The sequence below is a fragment of the Lycium barbarum genome, chromosome 2, assembly GCF_019175385.1.
Source record: "Lycium barbarum isolate Lr01 chromosome 2, ASM1917538v2, whole genome shotgun sequence".
Taxonomy (NCBI): domain Eukaryota; kingdom Viridiplantae; phylum Streptophyta; class Magnoliopsida; order Solanales; family Solanaceae; genus Lycium; species Lycium barbarum.
The window spans coordinates 52,468,293-52,481,563 of record NC_083338.1 but is presented as its reverse complement, the minus strand read 5'-3'; the positions used below and the strand labels follow the sequence as shown (position 1 = coordinate 52,481,563).

The 13,271-nt window shown below is 39.8% G+C and overlaps 1 protein-coding gene across 5 annotated transcripts; it reads right to left on the bottom strand.

Annotated features, from left to right (window-relative positions):
* Window positions 1-10,706: 10,706 nt before the first annotated feature.
* On the bottom strand, window positions 10,707-13,253 carry LOC132626503 (E3 ubiquitin-protein ligase SIRP1-like). 5 transcript variants are annotated; one of them, XM_060341415.1, is made up of 3 exons: window positions 13,139-13,155; window positions 12,653-12,694; window positions 10,707-12,099 (listed from the first exon to the last, which is right to left on the bottom strand). In XM_060341415.1, exon 3 carries the CDS (start codon window positions 12,073-12,075, stop codon window positions 11,008-11,010), a length of 1,068 nt encoding a protein of 355 aa, XP_060197398.1. In that variant the 5' UTR covers window positions 12,076-12,099; window positions 12,653-12,694; window positions 13,139-13,155; the 3' UTR covers window positions 10,707-11,007. The 5 variants fall into 5 exon arrangements, with proteins under 5 accessions (XP_060197398.1, XP_060197396.1, XP_060197397.1 ...); XM_060341413.1 differs by lacking the exon at window positions 13,139-13,155 and adding an exon at window positions 12,957-13,056; XM_060341414.1 differs by lacking the exon at window positions 13,139-13,155 and adding an exon at window positions 12,824-12,944.
* Between the last annotated feature and the right edge of the window lie 18 nt (window positions 13,254-13,271).

The window sequence follows — 13,271 nt, the reverse complement described above, 5'->3', positions numbered from 1 at the left end:
AATGTCTCATCTATCTATTTTAATGTGATACTTTTCCTGGGATGCGTGGGAAAGAAATGATTAAATTAAAAACTACATCACTTTTAATGGAGGTCAGCTCTTGGCATGTTATTGTACACCTCTATAATGATTTGACTCTCTAGTATGCATTTTAATTATTTTTCTAATTATAATTGTTCCTAACTTGTTATATATCTAAGACCATTTTAAATTATACATATAATTCATTCTCTTCCATGCCTCCTGAAAAGTAGACCACGTTCAAATAGTTAGAATGAGGCACTTCGGCTAAGAAATAAAGTATGGTACGTCGTATTTCCGAGTTGGCCCAATAAAAAATAATAAGTTGACTCTACTACAAATTCTTCATTCCTCGCCAATGCATGTGAGAATTGAAGATGAAACTGATTCATGATATTTTGCATTTTAAAATGTCTAGCATATGCTATTACAGCATATAAATTGTTGATTATACACATTATCCTTTACTAATTGGTGCTTCATTTATATCCAGTAGTAGACTACACTTTTGGTGTTTGGTAATCTTCTCCCGAATTAGAGTGATAAGGGTCAAGATGGAGTGAAGTGATTATTGAGGACTCAGGTGGTTTGTTTGGAATTGAGGGTTATTTGTAACACGGGGAGAGGTTGGGCTGTTGAATTTTGTGTATTAATGACAAATCCTGCGGACTCTGTAGGAGTGATTGGACCATCGGGTCGGTCATTCTCACTTTTCATAGAATCAACACTCCCGATAGAATCGACACTCCCGAACTGTATACATAGTTGGTGAGATGTATTGCCTTGTGGAAGTTGATTATAAATTTATGATGCCAATTTCCTGATCTACAGTTTGATGCTTTAATTTCTTGGCTTTGGGCTGAGGAATTCATCTAAACAGGGATCCAATATCGTTCTAAATTAGGAAAGCTGTTTTGGGATCGGAACTGCTTCGAGCATATCAAGTTAACCAGGCCTGGCGTATGTTTACATTTTTGGAGTAGCTCAAATAGTCAGTCTCCCAGTTGCATTTTCTAATAGAGATTAACTCTTGTCTAAGAAGCAACGCATACAACCTTTGATGCTCGTTTGATTCATTAGAAGTGGCATTCCCACTTGGTAACCTTGGAAAATTGTAGTCCTATGGACTATGTTACGTATTTGATAGTTATGAAGCCCTGACAGTTGTGCGACTGAGTTGTTAGTAGTAATAGCCCTTCAGTTCTTCAAAGAATGAAGCTCACTTTTACAATATTTTTAATATTTCCTAAAGATCATGTGTAGATATGATAGCTTGTGTAGAATCCGTCGTTCACAACCATGACCAAAGTAGGTCCTTATTTGGCAGTAATATTTCAAAGTTCTGGTATGTTATTTGTGTTAGCTTGGATGATCCTTACGGAAGCACACATGGCCGTCAGACAAGGTAGCAAAGTTAAGTCACTGTGTTCGGTGTTGTGGCAGCGGAGAAAGTAGAAAGGCTCTGCTAGAATTTTAAATAGGTCTTGCAATATTTGATCCATCTTAACTTTGACGTTAATAAACATTTACCTGGAAATTAGATATTATAACCTATCAAATAACTTGGAAATTAGATTAGACAGTATATACGAGATTGTTGCTTATTGCTGCTTTACTTATGACTAAGTATTAATTCTGTCTCATTCTGCATTTGACCTGTTGTATACTAATGTCAACTCGAGTGTATGATATCCCTGGCTTTTTGACCCTAACGTATCGAGCTTCATTGAAGATATATGCTTCGTTTATTGACTGATCTCCAACTCATTCTTAATTGTTGCTTGTGCATAATTTTGTCCCCCCCCCCCCCCCCCCTTTTTTTTTCCTGATTGTATTCAAGTTTCCTCAAGACAAAACTAGAAGGTATGAGTAACATGTTATCATGTAACTAAGATCTGTCAGTGATGTTTAGTGGCAATGCATGATGTTCATTTAGAGTTTGGACTCCGAGCCCTGCACTAAGCAAGTCGTAGTCCTAGCTTTTTTTCTCCTTCGGTAGAGTTGGATTTGAAGAGCCAGCCTGCGGGTTAAGCCTTTTTACCTGTGCGCATTATTTAAGATTAGTCTTTCTTTTTCTTTTTTTCTACACTTGCTTGGAACAATGGTATAAAATGGTTTCACCTTTTAATTTGAATGTTCCGACACACCATTTTCATCTTGTAGGGTCCAGAAATTCGAACAGGGCTTTTTAAAAAGATGGTAAGCCTGTCCAACTTAAACAGGATCAGGAGATCACAATCTCAACTTTTTACAACATTAGTGATGAGAATATGATATGCATGTGCTATAAAAAGTTAGCTGAGGATGTAAAGCCACAAAATGTGATCCTCTGTACAGATTGTTAGGTGTGGAATTGGCCAAACAAGTCAATTCTTTTGTTCACATAGTCGTGATGTAAGCGCTTACCTCATAATAGTTGTGATGTAAGCGTTTACCTCATCATAGGAAATTCATTCCTATAAATAGGTAGCTTATGGTTCATTTGTAAGATATCATTAAGATCATTTGCTATACACATCCCAAGAGAGAAAAAATCTAAGAGAAATACTCTTAGTGAAAGGCCTAAGTAAGAGAAGGTCTTTGAGAGAATTTTCTGTGGTAAAATTCTTGAGTGTAATTGGGATTGGGGCTGTGAGGTTGAGTGTTGTAACCACTTGTAATATTTCTTCTTTAATAAGATTTGCAGCAGCAACGTGGACGTAGCTCTCACATTGAGGGTGAACCACTATAAATCTGTGTGTGCTATTTATTCTTCGCTTACATCACAGCGTAAGTAGGTTCTGTCTAAGGAGGTTGGTATTTAAGTGGTCCAGCTGTGACCCTCCAATCTTTCCTGGGAACCTGCTTACAAAGGTCGGATTTGGGATTTAAATCCTAACAACTGGTATTAGAGCAACAGGTTGTGTTGTGATTTAGAAACGATGGGAGGCGAAGATGGTACGACGCACGGCATCGGTAAATTCGATGGTACAGATTTTGCGTTCTGGAGAATGAAAATTGAAGATTATTTATATGGCAGAAAGCTTCATGAACCTCTGAGTCTGAAACCAGAGGAGATGAAGCAAGCAAATTGGGATCTCCTCGACAGACAAGTTCTGGGAGTCATTCGACTGACGCTGTCGAAGAACGTTGCTCACAACGTGGCAAAGGAGAAGACCACCGCAGATATGATGAAGGTATTGTCTGACATGTATGAGAAACCTTCGGCAAATAATAAGGTATTTCTCATGAAGAAACTATTTCATCTAAAGATGATGGAAAATGCTCATGTTGCTGCACACATAAATGAATTCAATACCATTGTAAATCAATTGTCATCGGTCAAAATTGATTTCGATGATGAAGTACAAGCTCTAATTTTGTTGGCATCCCTACCAAATAGTTGGGAGCCAATGAGAGCAGCGGTTAGTAATTCTGTCGGCAGTGACAAACTAAAGTTCAACGATGTTAGGGATCGTATCCTTGCTGAGGAGGTGCGCAGGACAGATTCGGGAGAGGCATCGACGAGTTCTGCTTTTAATGTTGAAAACAGAAGCAGAAATTATGACAGAAACTACAACCGAAATAGGGGCAGATCGAAGTCAAGGAATGGCAGGGGTCAATCCAGACCAGGACGAACACATGAGTGTTGGAACTGTGGAAAACCAGGTCACTTCAAGAAGAACTGCAGGGCGCCAAAGAAGGAGGACCACAAGGGGGCTGGAATCAACGCTGCTACGGAAGACATTGGCGATGCGTTGTTGCTATCGGTTGACAGCCCGATAGACTCTTGGGTGCTTGACTCAAGAGCGTCCTTTCATACCACCCCACATCATGATATAATGACAAACTACGTGGCTGGGAATCTCGGCAAAGTTTATTTAGCCGATGGAGAGTCGCTAGACGTTGTTGGCACGGGAGACATTAATTTGAAGATGTCAAATGGATCCTCGTGGAAGATTACAAAAGTTAGACATGTTCCAAAGTTGATGCGAAACCTGATTTCAGTAGGTCAGCTTGATGATGAGGGATATGATCTCAACTTTGGTAATGGGTCTTGGAAGGTGGCGAAAGGTGCTATGGTAGTTGGCCGAGGAAAGAAGATTGGCACTCTCTACATGACGGATAGCTGTCGTGATATTGTTGTTGTGGTTGACAACACAAAGAAGACAGATTTGTGGCATTGTCGGCTTGGGCATATCAGCCAGAAGGGGATGAAGCTGTTGGTGACAAATGGCTTAATTCCGGAGCTGAAGACGGTGGACCTTCATACGTGTGAGAGCTGCATTCTCGGAAAACAAAAGCGAGTAAGCTTCTCAAGTGCAGGCAGAGAGTTGAAGGTCGAAAAGCTGGAATTGGTGCACACAGACGTGTGGGGACCTACCACTGTACCCTCCCTTGGAGGATCACACTACTACGTGACCTTCATTGATGATTCAACCAGGAAGGTATGGGTTTATTTTATAAAAAATAAATCCGATGTGTTTAGTGTATTCAAAAGATGGAAAGCCATGGTCGAGAATGAAACAAACCTCAAGTTGAAGTGTTTGAGGTCCGACAACGGCGGAGAATACACTGATGGTGATTTCAAACGGTACTGTGTCGATAATGGGATCAAGATGATGAAGACTATTCCTGGAACGCTGCAACAGAATGGAGTAGCCGAAAGAATGAACCGAACGTTGAACGAGCGTGCTCGGAGTATGAGAATACACTCTGGACTGCCCAAGACATTCTGGGCAGATGCAGTCAATACCGCGGCCTTCTTAATTAACCGAGGACCATCAGTTCCCTTGGATTTCAGAATTCCAGAAGAAGTCTGGAGTGGCAAGAAGGTAAATCTTTCATTTCTGAAAGTGTTCGGTTGCTTATCATATGTTCATAATGATGATACGGCTAGAAGCAAGCTTGATCCAAAATCAAAGAAGTGTTACTTTATTGGCTATGGTGACACCGAGCTTGGGTACCGATTTTGGGATGACCAAAATCGGAAGATCATCCGAAGCAGGAATGTTGTCTTTAACGAAGAGGTATTGTACAAAGACAAGCTGCAAAAGAATTCAGAATGTCAGGACAAGGAATCGGAAATAGTCGATTTGAGGGACTTTCCGGCACCTGAGCCGCAGCCAGGTACAACCGAGGCAGAGGAACAAACAATCCGAGAAGGTGCTGATGAAAGTGCTGATTCTGAAACAAATGAACAGACGCCAATCACAGAGCTGCGTAGATCATCCAGGATCAGGAAGCCGCTTCACAGGTACTCTCCATCCCTCAACTACATTCTACTCACTGATAGAGGGGAGCCGGAATGTTATGAAGAAGCAATGCAAGTCGATGAATCGACTAAGTGGGAGCTGGCAATGAAGGATGAAATGGATTCACTATCGGCAAATCATACATGGGAATTATCCGAGTTGCCAAAGGATAAAAAGGCATTGCAAAACAAATGGGTTTATCGGATAAAGGAAGAACCCAATGGAAGCAAGCGTTATAAAGCAAGGCTGGTTGCAAAGGGATTTCAACAGAAAGAAGGCATTGACTATACGGAGATCTTCTCTCCCGTAGTCAAGATGGTGACTATCAGAACTGTTCTTGGGCTGGTAGCAAAGGAAAATCTACATCTGCAACAGATGGACGTGAAAACTGCATTTCTTCACGGTGATCTAGACGAGGAAATCTACATGCGACAGCCGGAGGGATTCAAAATCAAAGGAAAGGAGAATCTGGTGTGCAAACTTCAAAAGAGTCTGTACGGACTAAAACAGGCTCCAAGACAGTGGTATTTAAAGTTTGACAGCTTTATGAAGAAAGCTGATTTTTCAAGGTGCGAGGCAGATCACTGCTGTTACTTCAAAAAATTTGAAGACTCGTACATGATACTGCTACTCTATGTCGACGACATGCTAATCGTAGGAGCAAACCTATAGGATATTGATCGGTTGAAAAAAGGGTTATCGGGAGAGTTTGCAATGAAGGATTTGGGAGCTGCAAAGCAAATCTTTGGGATGAGAATCGACCGAGGCAAGGAGGGCATCAAACTCTCACAAGAAGAATATGTGAGGAAAGTTATCAAAAGGTTTAACATGCATGATGCCAAGCCAGTCAGCACTCCCTTGGCTAGACATTTTCGGTTGTCAAAGGATCAGTCGCCGACAACCGAGGATGAGAAGAAGTAGATGGACAAGATACCTTATGCATCTGCAATCGGTAGTCTTATGTATGCAATGATATGTACAAGGCCAGACATTGCACATGCAGTGGGAGTTGTCAGCCGATTTATGAGCAATCCGGGAAAGCAACACTGGGAGGCTGTGAAGTGGATATTCAGATATCTGAAAGGCAGCTCGAGTTCAGCTCTGTATTTCCGAAAATCAAAAACAGGATTGCAAGGGTATGTTGATGCTGACAACGGTGGTGATATTGATAGCAGAAAGAGCACATCCGGGTATGTTTACACCTTCGGAGGTACTGCAATCTCTTGGGTTTCCAAGTTGCAAAAGATAGTAGCTCTCTCTAGTTGTGAGGCTGAGTACGTTGCTGTGACGAAGGCCACAAAGGAAATGATGTGGCTACAATCGTTTCTGCGGGAATTGGATCAGGACCACGAGGGAAGTGTGCTATATTGTGATAGCCAAAGCGCCATTCATTTGGCAAAGAACCCGGTTTACCATGCTCGAACGAAGCACATACAACTCCGGTACCATTTCATTAGATCAGCTTTGGAAGATGGAGCGCTAGTGCTTGAGAAGATCGCAGGGAGTCAGAATCCAGCAGACATGCTGACAAAGGCAGTGACGATAGACAAACTGAAGCTATGCTCAACTTCAGTTGGCCTGCACGAAGTATGAAAGTAGGAAAGATCTGCTGCATCGATCAAAGTGTGAAGACAAATTAAAATTAGTCTTCAAGTGGGAGATTTGTTAGGTGTGGAATTGGCCAAACAAGTCAATTCTTTTGTTCACATAGTCGTGATGTAAGCGCTTAACTCATAATAGTTGTGATGTAAGCGTTTACCTCATCATAGGAAATTCATTCCTATAAATAGGTAGCTTATGGTTCATTTGTAAGATATCATTAAGATCATTTGCTATACACATCCCAAGAGAGAAATACTCTTAGTGAAAGGCCTAAGTAAGAGAAGGTCTTTGAGAGAATTTTCTGTGGTAAAATTCTTGAGTGTAATTGGGATTGGGGTTGTGAGGTTGAGTGTTGTAAACACTTGTAATATTTCTTCTTTAATAAGATCTGCAGCAGCAACGTGGACGTAGCTCTCACATTGAGGGTGAACCACTATAAATCTGTGTGTGCTATTTATTCTTCGCTTACATCACGGCGTAAGTAGGTTCTGTCTAAGGAGGTTGGTATTTAAGTGGTCCAGCTGTGACCCTCCAATCTTTCCTGGGAACCTGCTTACAAAGGTCGGATTTGGGATTTAAATCCTAACACAGATGGCACAATCACCTTTGCCGTCTCGTCTTGTGACAAGGAGAAGGGTTTGGTGTGATGCCGCTATGAGAACACTGATGTTCTAGTTGAAAGAAAGGATGTCAATCACCGGGAAGTGATTGTGGAGCTTGCCAACTTTGACAGACAAAGACGGATGGCATTTAGAGCTGGGAGTTTGAAAACATATGAGTATGTAGTCCTTTCTTTGCAGGGATTCAGATCTCGTCAAGGTCTGGAGACCATGCAAAAGACATCCTTCTTGTGTCTAAGGTTTGTTTCTACTGAATAAACTTTCTAGCCTGATCTTTCCTCCATAAAGTTGCCTCATCTCTTTATTGCATCGTTATTCTGTGTTCGACGAGTGGCTTGTGGTTTACTTCGGAGCCAGAGTGCAAACTGATTCACAGGAATGTATTTAATGAGATTACTTCTGAACTTTTTCTCCCCTGAATTGAAGAAATAGCTTAATGAGTTGAACCAAACTAAGTAGTAATCATTCATTTTCTTATGCCTGACAAATTATATTAGTTGTTGGCCTCAAACCTGGGGAGGCGTGACCGGCACCTAGTGCCTTACTTGACCCCGAGCGTATCTGAAATAATCTAATGTTAGCTTGCTAGATCTTTAATAAGCTGCATAGAGTTATACATAGACGGTGTGCCTTGAATAAGTAGTAATTCGTTCCTTCTTTCTGTTTTTACCTTGACATTATGGTATTAGACTCACGGAATTATTTTTATTTTTTTTGTTTTTTTGGGTACATTAGGCTCACAAACTCATAGAAACAGTCAAAGATTACTCTTAAACAGTTAAAAGTGTTATCCTTATTTTTAGGTTGAACACCAAGGTGTAACAAATTTTGATGACGTATTTGCCAACTCCGATGCTTTTGTGGTGGCAAGAGGTGACATGGGATGCTAATTTCCAATTTAAAAGATACTCTTGGCTCAAAAGGCAACGATTTACAATTGCTTCCCATGAAGAGTCTACAATAGCAGCAGTGGATTTCACTCTTGAACATGCCAAAAAAAAAGGGTTATGCAAGGTAAGCGATTCCATTGTAGCCCCTACGCCGGAACTTTAGACTTTGGGAATGCCCAAATATATCATTTTATCAGCTCTCGTTACATGTTATTTACCATATGAATATTACTTGGTCATCCATGCCAGCTGCCAGCTGCCAGCTGCAATCATCAGAGGTCTCCAAATGCTAGGGCAATGGGGTAGGAAATTGTGAAATTGCTTTTAACAATGCCATAAATATGTAGGCAAAAGAAAATCTCTTGGATTCTTGATTCTATAGGGAATTGAAAAAGTGATTTGAAAATTCCTTCGATTCCCAATTTTGTAGGGAAATGAAAATGTGATCTGACTGCCACGCGAGGAGCGGTAGTGGCACAGGTCACATTTGCATTTCCCACTTGATCATAAGCCAACTATCACTCATTCCAGATCTTTTGGCACGACCCTCAAACGCTGTACAAAATTGGCATGTTTTGATCGCAAAACAGAAACAAACAAATCAGTATAGCAGGATTTTGTTATATTGATAATCAATATATTTTCAGTTGTTATCTGCATTAGGAAATATACAATCCTAAAAAAGAAAGAATTATTAGTCTCTAAATTAGTGCAGATATTGATCCAAGCCCATTCAACAGTCTTAGCAAAATTAGACTACAGATTTTCTTAGACAATGAGCAAGCCCTCATACGGTTACCCAGCATTTGCAACTCGGAAGGCCTATATGTAAATATGTCACGTGCTTCGAAGTCAACAAACATGGCATGTTGCTAACTAGAAACAAAACCAAGGAGCTTTCAATAAAGTCCTGCGATTCAGGAGGCTTTTTACATAGAACTTTTTGATTTATCCAAATCAGTAAAATGGCAACCCACAATTTTGAGCTTTAGCTTCAAGGGTTGAGATTTTTGGAAGACGAATATTCAACAAACTGAACCATCTTTCAGCCTGGCAAGCATCTACTCAAACAATAGCAAAACAATCCTTTATAAATAAGACAAGCAAAGAGCTGGCTCATCTTGTGCCAACTACTAGTACATATAAGGTCCTCCACCTAGCTAAGCTACAGCGGCACAGCTTAATCTGAGAAGTGCTAATCCGGTTCTAACAAACTCTATGCAAGAATGTCACCGGCGCAAGAGTCGATACTAAAACAGCTGCTAAGTTCGAGCTGTGCATAAACCAACAGTAAAGAAGAGATAATTCTAACTCAGCGCCTAAAATTAAAGCCCTATATGCTACAGGGATCCGTTGTTTGCAATACTTTTAGATTTAGAAAGCAACTATCTATGTACATGTCCGACCAAAGGGTCCGCGCGTCATAGAGCACCATATAATAAAATCTAACACTCGTGCATGGAACATTTGGGTTTGCATTTCTTGACAAGTTTGCAGAAAAAGGTGCTGCATTAGTAAATCGGGTAACTGACTTTGCGAGTGACAACAAACCACTCAAAGCCTTGAAGCAACACTGAAAGTCATCGCCCATCGCCCTTTATTCTCTTACTACTACTTTACTAAAATTGTCCATTCTATCCTGGTTGTAGCAGTCAGGAACATCATTCTTATTGAGATTGTCTCATTGGAATGAAGATCAACAAGGTAACTACACACTATTGCCACAAACTTGCCTCTAGAGATGTGTGTGCATACAACAGTGTCCAAGTCAGGACAGCTCTACGCTAGGGATGGGATATAAGTTTAGACTAATCCACAGACAAATAGAATGCCAGCTCTCATATCAATAACTATTACCAATTACCAACAACAAAAATTTGTAATTCGCTCACATGTACAAGAAGGTCCCTTCAATATGTCCCAATGATCTTAACATATAAAAATCATTCTACCAACACAACTATAAGTTATATATACCCTATGAGTGTTGTCCCTCATCCACAAAGGACAGGACAAGCAGAATTTCATGCAGGAAGCTAAACATTCTGAAAAGAATGAACAGTGAAGTTCAACTTCATTCCGTATTGAAACCCAAGCTCATCGAAGAAAATCATCAAATTTAGCAATTTAACTTGACAAGTAGGAAGTCATTACCGTGACTCATATAGCATGTACACTGCAATTACAGCTTAGGAATCTACCCTGTAACAAATCAATAGAGCCGCTGAGTTAATAAACCATAGCACATTGCATAGCTTACAATTTGGCTGACAAATCAGAAACAAGACCAAGAGCTTTCTCCTGATTCTTGTCATTCAGAAGACATTTGGCATAGACCCTTTCATCATCCATTGTCATTCATTCCATTAGCTTAAAGGATTTCAGAGCTGAGCTTTTCGGGAACAGTCAACCAAAAAGAGTACGAAGATCGCATAATTAAAGCTATACAAACAGAAGAGAGTCGTTCACCTTGAAAGGCTCCTAGTCTAACAAAAGTAAAATGATCCTCAATATAATACAGGCAGGCAAGACAGGATCCATTGTTTGCAATACCATAATTTAGGAAGTACCACTCTATGTACATAAGCAATGACAAAGGAAATCCGTGCATCATCGAGCACAAACTCACTATGATGAAATTTAATCCTCATGCATATGAGCATTGGAGTTTGCATTTCCTGATGAAGAAGACGTCGTTGCTGATGAATTTGCATTACTAGATTGGATACCTGAGTTTGAGGATGAAAACAGGCCACTCAAAGGCCACGGAAGGGGAAACCTTCGCCCGTTTTCATTCCTAGTATCCTCATTTTCATACCTTGTGCCATTACCATCACTACTCTGAGCATTTGTGTTACCACTTCCACCATTGGATCCAGCAGACTCAACTTTTGATTCATCAGAGGGCAACTGATGCCTACAGACTGGACATGTGCTATGAAGCTCCAGCCATGGTAAGATACAGCCACTATGAAATTTGTGCTTACAAGGCATCTCTTTGGCTTCAGTCCCAATATCAAAGTCTTCCAAACAAACAGAACACTGCAACGTCTCATCAATTGTCACCTCAGGCAACGCCTCTACAACCTCCTTTTGAGCTGGTGGTGTACCATACCTATTTGGATCATTCTCAGCCAAATGTTGCAGTAACATGTCTAAACCAGGACCAATGAAATAATCACCCAATGAGCCAATAGGTTGGTTCCTGGAATTATTATTATCCGAACCCTGCACAATGATGGTTTGATTGAATGGATTTATAAGTATGACATGCTCGCGATCCCTAGTACTCTCTCTACCTGTCTCCCTGTTTTCACCCTCAGCATTCTCCATTCCAGCTCGAATACCTTGCAAGAGCTGGAGAATTGTGGCAGAGTTCCTCCTCCTCCGCTCAGGATCATCGCCTTCACGAGTATGATCATCGTCGTCGTCATCATCATCATCATCATCATCAAATTCGAGATGCCTAAGTCTAGAACGACGACGAGGGCTACTCATCATGCCTAACAAGATAGGTGCCCAAAGTGAGAGGGCACGATCAGAATCTGACCCTCCAAAATCTAAAGGGCTCTCATTTTCAAGAGCACTATTATTTGATCCCATTTCTTCAATAAATCCTTCTTGACAAATGGGACATTTTAACTCCACAGGGTTCACCCTCCTTGAACAATGGTGACACCAATATCTTGTTGCTGCTCTTCCCTCCATTTCAGCTATTTGGATCTTCTTTCTCTGTCAAACAAACAACATCTTAGTATCAACAACACATAGTTCATAAAAACTTGAGCCCTTCATTCCAAACACATACAAAAGAGAAAAAATGAATATGGGGATGCAATAAAATTGTACATAAAAAGAATGAAGCAAGACTGGATAAACTTTTGAGCCTAGATCAAGAAGATACTAGTATCAACTATCTTTGTATGCCAAACAAACAACATCCTAGCATCAACAACACATAGTTCATAAAATATTGCGCCCTTTACTACCAAAAAAAAAATGCATTTGAGGATGCCAAGAAAACTAAAAAAAGGGGGAAGAAGCAAATAGAAGAATCAACAAGATCCAAGCATCAACTATTAGGGTCTTCTTTCTCTGTCAAACAAACAATATCCTAGCATCAACAACAAAAAAATGCATAAATATTTGAGCCCTTTACAGCAAAACTACAAAAAAGAAAAACCCACAACAAAAATGGACATGGGGATGCAAAACATAGAAAAAATAGAGAAACCACAGATCAAGTTGGTGCAAAAAACATCTAAGCTTTATTCATTTTACTTACCCTTGTTTCAAAGCTGCAAGCAGATTTAGCAAAATTGCACAGCTGAAAACAAGAACAAAAACAACACTATTTGAAACAATATTTGCAGATCCAGCTAAAAGTTAGAGATAAAGATATATATATAAATGCACAAATTAAAGAGCGAAAAACAATTTAAGATGTTATATATACCTAATAACTTTTTCAGGAAACAAAGGTAGGTAAGATATCAAAATAAATTACAGAAGGCTCTAGAAGGTTGAAGAAGCAAATAGAAACTTAACAAAGTAAAAACAAATAGCCAAAAATAACAAGTTATTTACACCATGAGAGTTGTGATATTTTCTTTATCCAGCAGCCATTGATGAATTTATTACAAGAAATGGACATTAAAAATGTAATAAAGAAAGACAAAGAAATGTACAAGTCAACAAATTAAAGCAGATAACCCTGAAAGCGTGTACACGTTAACATACACATATAAATAAATACCAGAAAGAAAAAAACCTTCAAGAGGGTTCTTTTTTTCTCTTCCTTGTGCCTTTTGTTGTTTGTTTTTTTCTGAGTTTGACGCGCTTTTGAATGTATAAGGAAGGATCTTTTTGTGTTTTTCTTTTTTGGAAATCTTTTTTTTATCTTG